At 38.6% G+C, this 16,505-nt stretch overlaps 1 protein-coding gene across 1 annotated transcript in view; it reads right to left on the reverse strand.

The window, feature by feature from the left end:
* syne3 (spectrin repeat containing, nuclear envelope family member 3) overlaps positions 1 to 16,505 on the reverse strand; it is a 72,528-nt gene that overhangs the window by 30,457 nt on the left and 25,566 nt on the right. The window contains exons 7-9 of the mRNA XM_033642581.2: positions 12,150 to 12,286; positions 6,226 to 6,400; positions 2,965 to 3,147 (exon numbers count right to left, since the gene is read on the reverse strand). Coding sequence (XP_033498472.1) covers positions 2,965 to 3,147; positions 6,226 to 6,400; positions 12,150 to 12,286 — 495 coding nt within the window. The remainder of the gene's footprint in view (positions 1 to 2,964; positions 3,148 to 6,225; positions 6,401 to 12,149; positions 12,287 to 16,505) is intronic.

A 16,505-nucleotide genomic window follows, 5' to 3' on the forward strand; every position in this document is an offset into this window, starting at 1 on the left:
TGAAGCCTTTAGTATCTCCACAGGGAGTTGTGTGAAGTCTGATTAATGTCCTCAAGTGATGTCACTTGAGTCAGCGTCTGTAAGAAGTGAAGACTACAGGTAAAAAAAGTGAAAAGTAAAAAAATCTTTCAGTGTGCAGTTGGAAAGTAGTGATCTAATGGGAGCCTGTAGATTCCAGGATACATTAGCTGCTGCTAGCATAACAAATCTGAATCTCAACAGAACTGCCAGACGTCGAGTTGCATTGTGGGTAATGTAGGAAACAGGAGGATGTTACAGGAGTGCCATGCTAATACTTTTTTTTAACAGTGCAGACCAAAAACAGCCTGCATCAAAAAAGACCGTCTGGCTGAATGTCAGAAATCTGGGTTACAGTTCTCATAACGTGACGATGACTATAAACCAACCAACTGAGATACGGCTTAAAATGTCACATACAAAAATAAAATGGAAAAAAATGCAACGATGTAAGCACCATTAAAAAAAAAAAAAAAAAAAAAAAAAGGCTGAATTTTCAAAATAGGAGGATGATGCAGATTGATGGTAGGAATTGACGACCTGTCTTTACTTGCTTACTCTTTTCAATTGCCATGATGGCACCAAGATTCAAGAGACATTTATTGCACAATCTGATATGCCTCAAAACTGACATTGTGCAGTCTGACACAGATTGCAACAAGGATTTAATTAGATCAGTTACCACAGTTTGACGAGCAATCGACCTGCAGGATCACTGTCACTCAGTGTAGTGGGACCTTCAGTAGCTTCCCGGCTAAAACCCGAACAATGCCAGGCCTTGGCAATCAGTGCCATTCAGCTCTGAGCGACCTGCTGGGGGACTTTAAGCAAGCTAGCTCTTTATATTTGTTAAGATCTCTGTGTTTTAGACAAGGCTTGCCTTCAGTTGTTTTTATCCTGTATCTCCATATTCTTTAATTTAATCATTTATATTTTTACATTAATTTCTAACAGTTTCAGCTCAGTTGATTTGTATACTATCATCCTTTGAACTATTCCTTTGACTGGTTCTATGCCTTTTTGGAAAGTGCAGTTTACCTCCTGTTTCGATAGTGCTACATATGTACATACATGTAGTTATTATAATAATTAATGTTATGTAAAAGTAAGAGTAAATGGGCCAAAATATGGCATGCTTAAGACTTCAGAAGAATCATGCTGTTGGCAGTACAGTGCATATCTACATGGTGTTTTTCATTCTTACAATTATAAAAGTAGATTTTTACCAATTGGTGATGTCACCCATTGGTTGTCCCATTTTGAAACCTTGAGTTTGGTATTTTGGCTGTGTCTAGCTTAGATTTTTGGAGCCAGAAGTGACCATAATTGGATGAGAGTGTGGAGATAACCCTAACACGTGCTGCTAGCTTGGTTAGGATAGTTCATTTACAGCTATGGTCAACTGTGGTAATGCTAATACTAAAGCTATTTTTTTGCTATCTAAAAACAGGCTTAAAGGTCCAGTGTGTAGAATTTAGGGGGATATATTGGCAGAAATTGAATATAATATAATAAATATGCTTTCTTTAGTGTAACCCAGAATAGACAAACCAAACACTGCCTCTGGTTAGGGCCATTTATGTTTTCGTGTTGTCCACCATAGTTACTGCACCCCTCAGTGTAGGAAAAACACAAATTTAGTAACAAGAAACTGCTTTATTCTGTGTTTTTATCAGCTTACATCACCTGGCCCATTTGGTTTAGAGAGGAAGAGACCTCTGCAGATAATGCACTTCATAAAAGTCTGGATCTTAACTTATCAGAGAAAAAAGGTGACCACACATTATGCGCTAGGCTAGCAGCCTGTCTCTGACATGCCACACAGCATAGGAAAAACACTGATTTGTGAGGTGAAATTGCTTTATTCATTGTTTCTACCCCTTTAAATCATCAGATTAGTTTGTTTTGGTGAGGAAGAGACCTCTGAGGAAAATTCAGCTCCCAGTAAAAACTTTCTAAACAATGAACATTGAAGGAATTCTAACTATGAGAAGTTTGAGCTTGTTACAACCTGCAATTTTCACAACTTGATGCCACTAAATCCCCCTAAATTTTACAGTGTCTGGGGCGTCGGTGGTTTAGTGGTAGAGCAGGCACCCCATGTACAAGGCTGTTGCCGCAGCGGCCCGGGTTCGAATCCAGCCTGTGGCCCTTTGCTGCATGTCATTCCCCTTCTCTCTCTCCCCCTTTCACGCTTACCTGTCCTGTTCATTGAAGACAAAATGCCCAAAAAACAATCTTTAAAAAAAAAAAATTTACACATTGGACCTTTAAAACCAATTAAACAAAATGTGCTTTCTGGAAAAATGGATCTGACTCCTTAGAGTTTTTTTTAGTACAACTAAACGCTGAATGAGACTTTTTTTACATGACCAAAACATGACAGTTAATTTTTATAACTGAAAACACACTGAGAAAGCAACGGCTCAGCTACACCTCTGCTCTGGGAATCGGGGGTTATTTTATGGATACACTACCTAACTAACTTTTTCACCGTGGTAGTGACTTCTAAATGGATGGCAACCACCTTTTACTCAAAACTGACATGCCCTAATTATCCATAGCTTTAAGCCTTAATACCATTTGAACGGGTGAGTTATATAAAAATTCACCCGTGTACAGCCGTCATAAACAGGGAAATTAGCTATAGAGACCATAACTGACTTTTTTTTCCCTGTGCTAGGCTGTAAACATGGTTATTTCTGCTGTTAAGTCAGGCAATTTAACATGGGGATCTATGATGATTGATTGGCTCTTGGAGCAAGTAAATCATCATAGACTCTCAGGGGTTACCACTTGGTTACTCAAGTAGGCATCTACTGCATGAAAAAATTAAATGATCTTAAATCCAGCTGCTGTATCATCTTCTTGCCTGTGGGTTTGGACAATTTACATTCAAATGAAAGATGCAGTAAAGCCAAATGTGCAACAGTAGTATGTTAGTACCTGGAGCCTGCTCTTCCTCTGCAGCAGCTGAGTGTGCAGCAGCTCTCTGTTCCGGATGGCAGAGCTCAGCTCGCTCTGCAGGCCGTCAGACCTGTCGGGACCAAACACAGATTCCAGCAGGTCCCCCTTCACTTGCAGTAGACTGAGACGCTCCTGCAGCTGAATGCTGTCCTTCAGCAGACGCTACAGTAAAGGACAGAAATGAGGAACATTTGAAGTTTGTTGTTTTCAAACTTTTATTTAGGCAACCTGTCTTTAAGTGCTCCACACTCCTGACCACTGAGTGTTCAAGTATTAGTGCATTTTCTTTCATTTGAAATCGAATCCACAGTTACTCACACATAATTTTAGGTTCAACTTCAGAAAATCTCTCCGTACATAACTTCACACAGAACTTTATACATAGCGTATGCTGCCACAGTGATGCAACTCTTACACAAGCTTTGGCTGTGAAATGTCTTTTAGACTTGAAATTGGAGAGTTATAAATCTTTCTGATCTTTTTTTTAGAAAGGTGTAAATGTGTAGGCAGCAGAGGGATGGCAGGTATGTTATTTTACTGATCTGCCAACCAATTGCTTTTTCTGTTGTTTTTTTACTTGGTGACGCTTGGACACACTTAACCAGAACCTGACAATGTATTACTGTTTTCTCCCATTGTTTCCCTGTGACGGTATAACAGTAGAGTGAGACAGGTTTGGTGCTTTGGGGAGAAAGCTGAGGCTGAACAGGTTTCTGACTGCTCCTTCTATGTCTCTGATATAATAACAGTGAGAGCACGTTGAGGTGGGCTGAACACTGGGCTGAAAACTAATTAAAATAACTCTGTGAGGGGGAAAATGTGTTTAGTATATTTGTGAGATTGAGTCATTTATAAAATTCCCTGACATTAGCGACATTATCAGACTATTTATCAGACGTCTCAGCTTTCTCTGTCTGGTAGAAAGCTCTTGCAGTTTCATAAAATATGTATCTGAGAGAAAATCAAAGATGGGTGTCAACCACAGGCATTCTGTATTCTGTGTAATTTAGAAAGTGCACAGTGGAGAGATGTTGGATGTGTAATGAGGATCACAGTTTGAAGACTTCAGCCCTTTTTGTGCTATAGATGCTTTCAAACAAACTCTGGTGCCTTTGCTTGTTTGATTCCTTTTATGTGGGCTGCTATGAAAGCTGTCAATGAGTCTCTGCTGAGGTCAATAGACCATGCCCCAGATGTATACACAATGTGTGCACACCTTTTCCCACACATAAACTGGTACTTATAAAAGAAAAATGTGCAGTGAAAATGTGTGCATCTCACCCAGACCACAGACCACCGTACACACAGTATTGGCTAGAGATTGGTACCAAAACCTGGTATTAAATGGGCCCCGGTCCAAATTATTAAAGACTGCAGTATTGATAAGCTCCCACAATAACAGCTCTGCTATCGGTATTTGAGAAATTCAGAAGATATACTTCTTGTTCATTTAGGTAACAAACATTATCTTCTACAGTTTTTATCTCACCAACTCTGTGTCAAATTTGCAATACGATTAAGACATTCATTACTTATGTATTTTTGCTATTCAATCCAGAGGAGAGCTTTCTATGTTGGTGCCTCGCAGCCTGCTGCATGTGCAAGGGGCAGGATGGAGCAGGACGGGGCCAGCTCTGTCACTCTGTCACACACACAGAGCAAATCCCTCCAAAGTATAGTTATACTTCACAAGAATTGGTGCTGACACTGCTTGTTGCCACAGGTTCCATAATTCCTGTGCATGTAAGGGCAGAAACACAGGCAATCTTTCAAAACATCAAGCAAAGGTGCATCACGAAGAGGCGCTGTTTTCAGCCACCTAGCTTGTAGTTCACCTCCCGTTACCCCATCCACCAGGTATGTGAAAGTCTATAAAAGTAATTTATTCAGGTTGCTGAGGTTTCGAGAATTTTTCCCATTTAAGGGTTTTTCGGGGGGGTTTCCCTTATGTTATGAGGGTCCTAAGGACAGAGAGGTGTCGTATGCTGTAAAGCCCTCTGAGGCAAAATCTGATTTGTGATATTGGGCTTTATAAGGCAAGGGGCAAGGCAGTTGTGTCCGTCTAGCACATTCTGTTCTCTTGTTTTGTCATGTCTAACTACAGGTTGTTTTCTGTTATGTCATGTTTTGTTGTTGCAATTGTTTTTTTGTTTTGACATTTAACTGAAATGTAAAAAGGGTAGGCACAATAAGCTTTAGCTTCAGCCTACACCTTTTCGGCCATTGTAAAATTTATCTATTGATTTTGGAAATGTTTCTTGCTATGCTACTAGACCGAAATAAACTATTATCATCATCGTCATCATCATCATCATACACCAGGGCAATTCAAAGTGCTTTACAGAGCAATAAAATATAAAAGACACACTTTTACAAAAAAAAGAAAGAAAAGTAATAAAAGGTAAAATTAATTACTAAATGATTATTGATGATTATTATATTTTATAAATAAAAATGAAAATTTAAATTAAAATAAATTCTTAACAACACTGTAGGAGAATGTTAATTTATATACTGTGAATTGTGTTCGTATTTTATTTCATTAAAAACCCCCAAAAGAACCAATCAGAGAACCAGATCAAAAAGCAGTATCGGTAAGAGTAGCAGTATTGTTAAAATCATATGATCCCCATTCCTAGTATTAGTTGAGATAGCTGCAGATAAGATGATGAGGAGGAGACTGAATATAATTTGAGAGACAGGTAACCCTTTTTTTTAGGCTGTTTGTCTATTTCACTCATTGTGTTATTATTTTTGCTGGCTACACAGTGTTCTGTAAAATCTAAATCAAAGACGCATTTATATAAGTAATTTTAAATGATTTAACTTTTTATTTACATTTGAACAATTGTCTATCTCCCTGTTAATGATGTAATGTTAGCCTGATTTGTGAAGTACTTCCTGTTTGAACATGTCATCCTTCTGACAATTAATAATGATGATTACGATTTCATCACCATGCTGGTTTACAGATGAATATAAATTAGTGGTACAGACACTATAAATATCTACAGCTGTGCGTAATGAAAAAAACTGTGCTATGAGAGCAGTGAGAGCAATCCAGAACAGTAAAGTTGCAGATAAACAATAAGCTGAACGTCAATATGATGCTCTGTAAAGCTGAGAGGAGCTGCACATTCAGCTGATAATTCTCTGTAGGTTCATTACACATTACTCACATTACACATTGTCATTGTAAAACTATGAATCATTGCTGCTTTAAGGAAACGTGTGTTTTACCTCTATGTTCTGGACCAACATGGCAATGTGGGAGAAGTCAGTAACCTCAGCAGAGGCCTCTAGAACCTGAGACACCATGTGGCTCCACTGTGCATAGACCAGCAGCGGGTCCTGGAGGATGTTTCTCAGGCCTGACTCTGACTCTGAACACAGCCTCGTTGCTCTGCATTTCACACTGCAACAGGAGCACACAACAAATTTACAGCAGAGAACTTTTACAAAACAATTTAAAACTTACCTACAAGGCTGATTTTGTACATGTAGTATATAAAAAATATGTGCCAAATAATATCTAGCAAAGGAAAACACAAGTAAATCTCACAATGAGTAGCTTATATCAGTATACTTCATAAGTTCACATTTATTAAATAACCCCACAGACTTCATTGGGTTTTCTTTATAATCATCTCACTCAAAGACAAAATAACTACATAATTAGTCTTGGATGATATGGAGAATATGAGATATTGTGATATTTTTGACAAAATACCTTAATATTCATACTGAAACAATAGGGTGGACTATTTGTGCTGTCAAAAAATATTTACACAATGACATTTTTGATAAATAATCATCTGACTGTAATATATATATATATATATATATATATATATATATATATATATATATATATATATATATATTACAGGCCAAAAGTTTGGACACACCTTCTCATTCAATGCGTTTTCTTTATTTTCATGACTATTTACATTGTAGATTCTCACTGAAGGCATCAAAACTATGAATGAACACATGTGGAGTTATGTACTTAACAAAAAAAGGTGAAATAACTGAAAACATGTTTTATATTCTAGTTTCTTCAAAATAGCCACCCTTTGCTCTGATTACTGCTTTGCACACTCTTGGCATTCTCTCCATGAGCTTCAAGAGGTAGTCACCTGAAATGCTTTTCCAACAGTCTTGAAGGAGTTCCCAGAGGTGTTTAGCACTTGTTGGCCCCTTTGCCTTCACTCTGTGGTCCAGCTCACCCCAAACCATCTCGATTGGGTTCAGGTCCGGTGACTGTGGAGGCCAGGTCATCTGCCGCAGCACTCCATCACTCTCCTTCTTGGTCAAATAGCCCTTACACAGCCTGGAGGTGTGTTTGGGGTCATTGTCCTGTTGGAAAATAAATGATCGTCCAACTAAACACAAACCGGATGGGATGGCATGTCGCTGCAGGATGCTGTGGTAGCCATGCTGGTTCAGTGTGCCTTCAATTTTGAATAAATCCCCAACAGTGTCACCAGCAAAACACCCCCACACCATCACACCTCCTCCTCCATGCTTCACAGTGGGAACCAGGCATGTGGAATCCATCCGTTCACCTTTTCTGCATCTCACAAAGACATGGCGGTTGGAACCAAAGATCTCAAATTTGGACTCATCAGACCAAAGCACAGATTTCCACTGGTCTAATGTCCATTCCTTGTGTTTCTTGGCCCAAACAAATCTCTTCTGCTTGTTGCCTCTCCTTAGCAGTGGTTTCCTAGCAGCTATTTGACCATGAAGGCCTGATTCGCGCAGTCTCCTCTTAACAGTTGTTCTAGAGGTGGGTCTGCTGCTAGAACTCTGTGTGGCATTCATCTGGTCTCTGATCTGAGCTGCTGTTAACTTGCGATTTCTGAGGCTGGTGACTCGGATGAACTTATCCTCAGAAGCAGAGGTGACTCTTGGTCTTCCTTTCCTGGGTCGGTCCTCATGTGTGCCAGTTTCGTTGTAGCGCTTGATGGTTTTTGCGACTCCACTTGGGGACACATTTAAAGTTTTTGCAATTTTCCGGACTGACTGACCTTCATTTCTTAAAGTAATGATGGCCACTCGTTTTTCTTTAGTTAGCTGATTGGTTCTTGCCATAATATGAATTTTAACAGTTGTCCAATAGGGCTGTCGGCTGTGTATTAACCTGACTTCTGCACAACACAACTGATGGTCCCAACCCCATTGATAAAGCAAGAAATTCCACTAATTAACCCTGATAAGGCACACCTGTGAAGTGGAAACCATTTCAGGTGACTACCTCTTGAAGCTCATGGAGAGAATGCCAAGAGTGTGCAAAGCAGTAATCAGAGCAAAGGGTGGCTATTTTGAAGAAACTAGAATATAAAACATGTTTTCAGTTATTTCACCTTTTTTTGTTAAGTACATAACTCCACATGTGTTCATTCATAGTTTTGATGCCTTCAGTGAGAATCTACAATGTAAACAGTCATGAAAATAAAGAAAACGCATTGAATGAGAAGGTGTGTCCAAACTTTTGGCCTGTAGTGTATATATATATATATATATATATATATATAAATATAAATATATACACACACATACACACACACACACGTATATATATATATATATATATATATATATATATATATATATATATATATATATATATATATATATATATATATATATATAACAACAACTGATAAATAAATAAATCTTTACATTAACACTGAATATACACAGCATGTAACTGCATCCTTTTCTGGCTCTGCACCTGGTCAGTCACGACTGTGTCATGGCTCTGTCGCAGATTTAATGTTTACTGGAAACATTTCTCAAGCAGAGTGTTTGTTCTTCAGCAGCCACATTTATAACTCCAGTTTAGACTTGTGTAGCTAATAGTTCTTGTCCTACAAGCATAGCTGCATGTTTCCGATTCAATTAGATGGTAACAAGTGCTTTGTGGCTGTGCGTGAATATGACAACCTTTTGTTGCTTCTAACTTCCTCTGTCATCTCAAATTTAAATTATACATCTGTAGTTTTGTTAATTTGCCTGACAACATCCTCATCATAAAATCATTTTACCTGGACCTTGATAACGACAGTTGGTAACAGTATTCATGTAACCATGCTCCATTTTCTCACAGCACAAACGGAAAAAAACAACAGGGGGAGACAGAGCGGAGTTCCCATCTCTCACTATTTACTTCTCTTTTTCTCTCTCCAACTACAAGAAAAAATTAAAACAAAAGAAAAACAGAGTTACTGTGTATGTTACTCCAGCCAATACACTGATCCATAAATTACGACGAATATTGGCCAGGGGGAATAAAGTGGGGGGCCAATGGCCCCTCCCCTGCTTCCCACGAGAGGTGATGAAAAAAATCGATACAGCATAGTATCGCAATATTTTTATATGGCAATATTGTATCGATGCACAGATGCCAAGTACCATTTTTTTTTAATATGAATTATCAACATTACAAATACAAATTAAACTTTAGGTAGCTTACTAGAATAATAACACCAACTGGTTTTCAGTCCAGCAGATACAGTTTGCTGCAATAAAAATGACGTGACATGAACAGACTAAAAACTTTAACTTACTAGATAATCTAGATGTTACCAAAGCTTTCCTTTAGGGACATAATTAGCAGTTGAAAAAAGGTAACAAATTGCAATATATGTTATCACAATACTCAGCATATCGTAACACATTTAAAATTGCAATAATATTTTATCATGACTTAAGTATCGTGATAAATTTTTATTGTAAGTCATTTGTCAATACAAACAGAGGCATCGATCTAACTCTACAAGTGAATTTCATGCTTCAGAAACACAAAATAGATCCACTGCATGGACAGGAGAGGTCCTTGTGACAGGCATCAGCTAGAATGGCAGCAGACTGTCTCCAGCATCCACACAAAATCAGTCTTGTTCATTGACTGTAAATATTTCATACGGGGTTAGCTATTACTCTGCCCACTAAGGCTTCAATTAGACATTTTGCTCTCAGCACACCCATATTTACTATATATTACACAGTATTTATGGCTGTTTTTCCTGCGGTGAAACATGTTATTTAGACAGATGTGAACTTGTGAACAAGGTTGTCCCTGGCTCAAAAGAGCGGGGTTTATATCTCCACAACCACAGGGCCCATACAAGCACAAACAAGACAAGGAAGACTTTAAAGACAAAAGACTGATGAATGTCATTCAGGCTTAATCAAAATCATATTATATACATTACTGGCAATCATATGTCATCAAATTTAATTTCCAGTGTGGGTTTACTCACAGTTAAAGGATTAATTAAGCCCTGTAGAATTAAAGGTACTGCATAGAGGTTTTGACCACCAGAAGTGCTGTGGAGCAATGTTTTAATAAGTGGGTGTGTGTTTTGTCTGAGTGCCTCACTCCACTTGCATGTGCACATGCATGCTGGTTACAAGATACACAATCCTGCTGATGGTTTTGCACTATTCTGCAGATTTACAGTTACTGACAGTAACACATTAAAAGAAAAAAAACATAAAGTGTAAGGAGGAAAAAGACAACCAGCTTTGTTGATATAATCGTAAACAATTCGGGTTAAAAAAATCTGCTCTGCAAATGATTTACAAGTAGACACAGTGAAAGTAATGTACCTTTAAGAAAAAGTAGAGCAACACTGTTATAAGAAAAAAGAAAAAAAAAATAGCTATAATAATAAATAATGATAAAAAATGTTTGCCATTTCAAATAAAATCATGCTTAGTTGCAACTGCCTTCTGACAAAGGAAGCATTTGTCACAGGCAACATTAAGAAACCGTCAGATTGTGAGGGTGGTTTGTTATTGAGATGCAAATATTAAAGTCCCCTCCGGTAAAAATGTGTTGTGGTTATTGTTCTTTACTGTGCTGTTTGAGTTTGTTTTCACATTCATCTGCATCTCACCTGCTGAAGGAGGAACATTTTTTGTGCTCTTTAAAATTCTCAGTTTTACACCTGAACTTACCAGCAGGGTTTTTGACATCATAACTAGTTTGGAAGCCGATCATGGTCCAATATGCTACTCACTTATGTGGGATGTGGAACCTTAAAGATGTCAGTGCACAAACACTGAAAACTGACTTTTGTGGGAGGAATCTTGTGTCTAGCAGTCTAACAATGTTTGCATACTCATAGATTCTGGATGTTTAATGAGGAATAAGGAGTAGATATAATTTAAGGAAGTTTATTGAACAGCCATGACAAACAATCAGACAAATTATTATTGAAGGTAGTTGTTGCTGTGGGTGTTAAAAATTCCCTTAAAAGAAGTATGTCACTGCTGGAAAGACTGTCTTTTGATAAACCTGGGCTGTCTATGCAGCAGAAAGACACAAATACTTTTGAAATTGGTGCTATATGACCAGAGAAAACAGAGGAAAAAGGCTTTGGCATTTGTTTTTGCTCAAGAGGTGGAAAAACTGGAAATATGAGAATACACTGTGCTGCAGGGGACCAATAACCGCTCCCACTGGTGGGTGACATAATGCCAGTATCCTATCAGGAAACAATATGGCAGCTGGCTGGGAACAAATGATCTTGGATTATAGTTAAACAGTATGCTAAAATATGTTCCTGAAAACATCTTAGGTGCAAAACAGATGAAGCAGTAACAGAATCTTGGTTTATATTTCATTAGCACTGTCTAGTTTTACTGTCTAATCTCAGTTTTTTCAGCCTCCGTTTTCACTTAACGACTCTGAAACTAAGAGCTCACATGACCCATACGACTCTGCAAGCCACCCACACAGGGTTTATAGCCTGCAACTTGGTACCACTCATTTAGAACTTAAGAAGCTTCTTGGATGAGAGGCGAAACGTCTTCAAGAAACGCAAGACTTCTGAGGCAAGGTTGCGGCTATCTCTCAATCCACTTCTATACTCTGTGTCTATGGTTCCTGGCATACAAAAATCTGGAAGTACAATCTGTAATTCGAGCAACAGCCCCAGAGCCAGCCAAAATCTGCTGGATGACGAGTGTGAGCTGGGAGATCAGCAGGGAGATCTGGGCGCTGGTAAAATGGAATTAACTTTGTATTTTTTTTACTACCCTCATTGTGATGACACAAAGCTGGTTACAAATCAGCAAAATATCACTGGTTTTATCCTAGATTTTGATTTTCTGGGTTTTTAAACAGCAGTGGGCTTACTGTCACATACCTCTGATGTTCTTTGACAACAGCCAGGACATCATCAGAAAGGTGGCGCGAGTCCTCTGAGAACCTGAAGAGCTCCTTGAGCTGAGCCTTGAGCAGTTCCACTTGGGACTCCTCCCCTGCCAGAGTATTCCTCACACCCTGCAAGATACACATTTGGAACATACGCAAAGTGAGCTTGAAGTCACATCAGCAACAAACCACAGCGTGTGATTTTTACCACATACGTCTGAGTCACACACTCACAAGCCATGTTGAAGTCATATCATTCAGACCAAACAAGTCAAAAAGTCACCCTCCTACATAGTCTAGTTTTGTGATATATATATATGCCAGTTTCTTGTGTCATATCTGAAACTCAACTTTTTGGGGGTCATCTTAGCAAATTTTGAAACTGTTCCAGATACTTGACTCTTTCGACATCTCGCTAGTGCACTGCGTATTGTTAAACAAAACAAAATCAATAAATTGTATATTGCCAGACAAATGATTATGTAAACCTATTAGATAACACATTTCTGAGTGTGACTTTCTTGTCTTTATATGGACAACACACCTATTAGTCAGAGCACAGTGGCAGCCCTTCTTCAGTGCCACAGTAATATTAATGTGCTGAGTACTGCTGTTAACAGCACACAAGCTTTGATAATCTAAATGTTAATATAAAATAAATGTATGTAGTGCAAACAAAAATAATGCATAAGGTGTGTAACGATCAATGTGACTTTAGAACATTAATACATTTGAAATATCAAAAAAAGGTTTGAAAGTGTTCACTGACACTTTGTTACCATGTCTCCATGTTTTGTGAGCTATCTTATCTGGAGCTGTGGCACCATCGCTCACTGCTCCCTTCAGCACTGAGCGGCTCCTCCATGTTTGTTGTATTTTACATTTTGAGACAATAGACCTTTCTTGCAGTGCATATTTTGACTAGTCATAGCAAGAACAGTACAGGTGCAAAATAATGAAAGCGATGATGGCTCTGTCTGTAGTCACCAGCATGCACAATACCAAAGCCCTGGAAGTGACTCATGTAAACAGTCTGCAGCCATTACTACTGTCACGATGGACAAAATGACACAGCTGCAGATAATTATCAATGAATAAGTTTGCCTCAGGTTTGTCACAGAGAAAGCACCAACTGTTATTGTTGGCTGGGTGCTAACTGGCACAACTAAATGAAACGCAGACATAATTACTTTTATCAGCTGCAGTCGTGCTATAACACATCTGTGAAGAAAGACTATTGAGAAGCACAGCTGCACTAATGTGAAAACCACAACAAACTTCATTGACAAATCTCTCTACCTGTACAGCTTACATGACTTCCTAACTAACTCAGTATGTTGGTAATGAATTTTTACCAAAATAAATAAATGCACTGTTTTCAGAGAAATCTGACAATACATATTGTTAGTAAATCTGTGAGCAGATTAAAACCTACACTGGATTGAAGAAGGCTGTGGGAAACTTGGATTTGATCATAGGCATGTGTGTGTGTTCATGAATGCCAACCAACCACTGCCATGGTGCCATTGGATTTCAGTAATTTACCATTACAACTTAAAACCAACTAAATATCAACATCATCTGTGGTCAGTATTCTACGTAAAATTAATGTTGACATTAGACGTTGCCCTGACATCGAATTTTAGTTACCTGACATGACAACCTAAATTCAACCAAATATTAACATCTGACAACGCTGGTGGTCAGCTGGGTTGGTGAAGTCAATGTCACTGGCACATGCTATTGCCGCAGTTAAAAGATGTGGCAAATCAGAAGCCTGTTCTACGAAGCAGGATTTGAAGTTAGCGAGGTAACTTCAGGGTTAACTCTGGGTTTTCAGTACTACGAAGCTTGTTCTCTTTTTACTGGGATAAATCACCGTTGTAACTGATGCTGAACAGCTAACCCGTTCCCGAGCAGGTTAACTTCCGGGTATCAGATCACAACCTGTCAACATCCCGAAATCTGACCAATCAGATCACTGAAGAAAAAAGAATCCATGAATGAAAGTCTGAAGTGACAGGCTAAAAAGAGGATCCTATATGATGCTATTTCCAGGACTGTTTTTCCACTGGTTTTAAAACAGCTTCTACCAAACGGAGAGATCGTTTACACGCTAAACACATGATTTTAGCAGGATTTGAAATTATTAAGTTTACTTTAGTCCGCAGTGATAGTGCTGCTACTTTTACAATCTGATTCCATCACTGCAGCTCAAAATAACATGAGGCACCTGTGTGATGAGAACTAGGATAAAATAGATATTATTTTATTATTAAAATAATCCACACACTGTTAATTGGCTCTTGTTATAAATGTAACATTTTGGTCACATAGACCTCATTGGTCATTAACTACCTTTCCATTCTTTACTTCAGCAGCAAAAACAGTGTGGTGTTATTTTAAGGAGTTTTATGTGACATACTCAGAATAGTATTATCAACATCCAACTAAACAGCAAAAAATACTCTCACATAGGCCCATAGCTCACTGACACCTGCACTGAGTTTAAGTCTCAGAAGACGGTGAATATGTGGATAGTATTTTCAGTGTTTCTAGATCTTCCGTATTAAAATTATTGTTTGTCGTTAAAATCCCATGCCACTGACATGTTGCTGTCTTGTCTACAAACTACTGTCATTACCGTTTCATCTCATATCATATGAAGCAGCCTCCTTCATTCATGGTTTTGATGACGTTTGCAATTAACAACTCTTTTACATGAACGCGCTCGTGGCTGGATAGGAAAATCCAGAGCTGACTGAACTAGTTGATAACCAGCTTTTCAGTACCAGTTATCCAGACGGCCAATGTGACAGGTTAGTCAAACCAGACGGTGAGAAGATATCCTGGTTAAGTTGGACTGGCTTCATAGTACAGGCCGTTCCACAAAACCGATCAATATTGGGCATGAGAGTCCTGTCAGACGGGGTCTGGGCTTTTCTGAGGTGCATTCAAAAGTTGTTTTATTGGTTGAAGATCTTTAGAACTATTCATTGAAAGACCAAAGCAGGTATGCCTTAATGCATGATCCAAATCTTTGTCAAAACTTGCCATTTTCAGCATGTAAGATGTTAGGATGAGGGTCCAAAGGACAGAGGGATGTTGTATGCTGTAAAGCCCTGTGAGGCAAATTGTGATTTGTGATATTGGGCTTTATAAATAAAATTGATTGATTGATTGATTGATTGATTAACTAAGATGTTGTTGATTCCCATAGAGAAGGGGATTTGAAAAGGAAAGAGAATGCCTTCCGAAATCAGTGCCCCACTGGCAGGCTGTCGCCACAGTCCATAGCCGCTGAATGAGACTAACTTAGGTATGACACAACAAGCTCTGCACACCTGGATTGGGGTCATTCATCTCTGCAGATCATCCCAAACTCTGTCAGGCTGGATGGGGACTGGCAGTGGAAAGCCATTTTCAGATCTGATATATGGCATAACCAAAATATATATCCAACATTCAATGCAGAAATTCTTGTTTTTACTGAGGCCACACAGTTTAGAAAGCCTTCTTCCCAGCAACATGTGCTCTCATGAATTATTAAACACATTTATTTAATAAGAGCACACAATGGTATTTTCTTTAAGGTTAGAGCCATTATCAGAGCATGTTCTTCTGTTGTTTGGCATTTCTTTCCATTATCTGTTTATGCAAATTCTCAGTGGTAAAATATTTTGGCTTCAATCAAATATTTGCAATTTCTACAAACTGCAGTTGTTTACAATCCATTTCACTTCTACTAAAAGTAAAAACAGGCTGTGTCACAGTGAGGTGACAGCCTGTCTAGATTGTAGCAGATGACAGACAGATGAGTCCAACAGATCATTTAGCATTCCAGTCACACCCAACAGAAGCGGCTCCACAGGTCCACAGGTACAAAACTCTTTCTCTGGAAGATTCTCTGTGAACTGTGAATTCTGTCTCCTGCTGATTGTGCCCTTTATCTGCCACATGCTGCAAAAATGTATATAAAAACATATGGAAGTTAATTCTGTAGTGGCAAAGCTTGTCACGTTTATTCTCACTTTTCTACTACACAGTTCGTCCTATCAATCCACAACCAGCAGTATATTAGTAGAAAAACAAATGTCTGAACATATGTCTCAGTGTGGAGACCCAGACAGAAACAATAATCTGACTGTGACTCCACCACACCTCTCTGAGGCATTCAGTGGATCCACTGAAGTGATAACTGAGCTTCACTGGCAGGGCTGCAAAATGTTGTTTCCAGCATGCCAGGCATGTGAGATAGGTGGTAACATAAACTGTGATGGAGAAAATGAATCCAGTCAAGAGTCATCATGTCAGAACATGTACGATTCTATCATCTCTAAGAGGGACT

Source organism: Epinephelus lanceolatus, chromosome 15 (assembly GCF_041903045.1).
Source record: "Epinephelus lanceolatus isolate andai-2023 chromosome 15, ASM4190304v1, whole genome shotgun sequence".
Classification (NCBI taxonomy): domain Eukaryota; kingdom Metazoa; phylum Chordata; class Actinopteri; order Perciformes; family Serranidae; genus Epinephelus; species Epinephelus lanceolatus.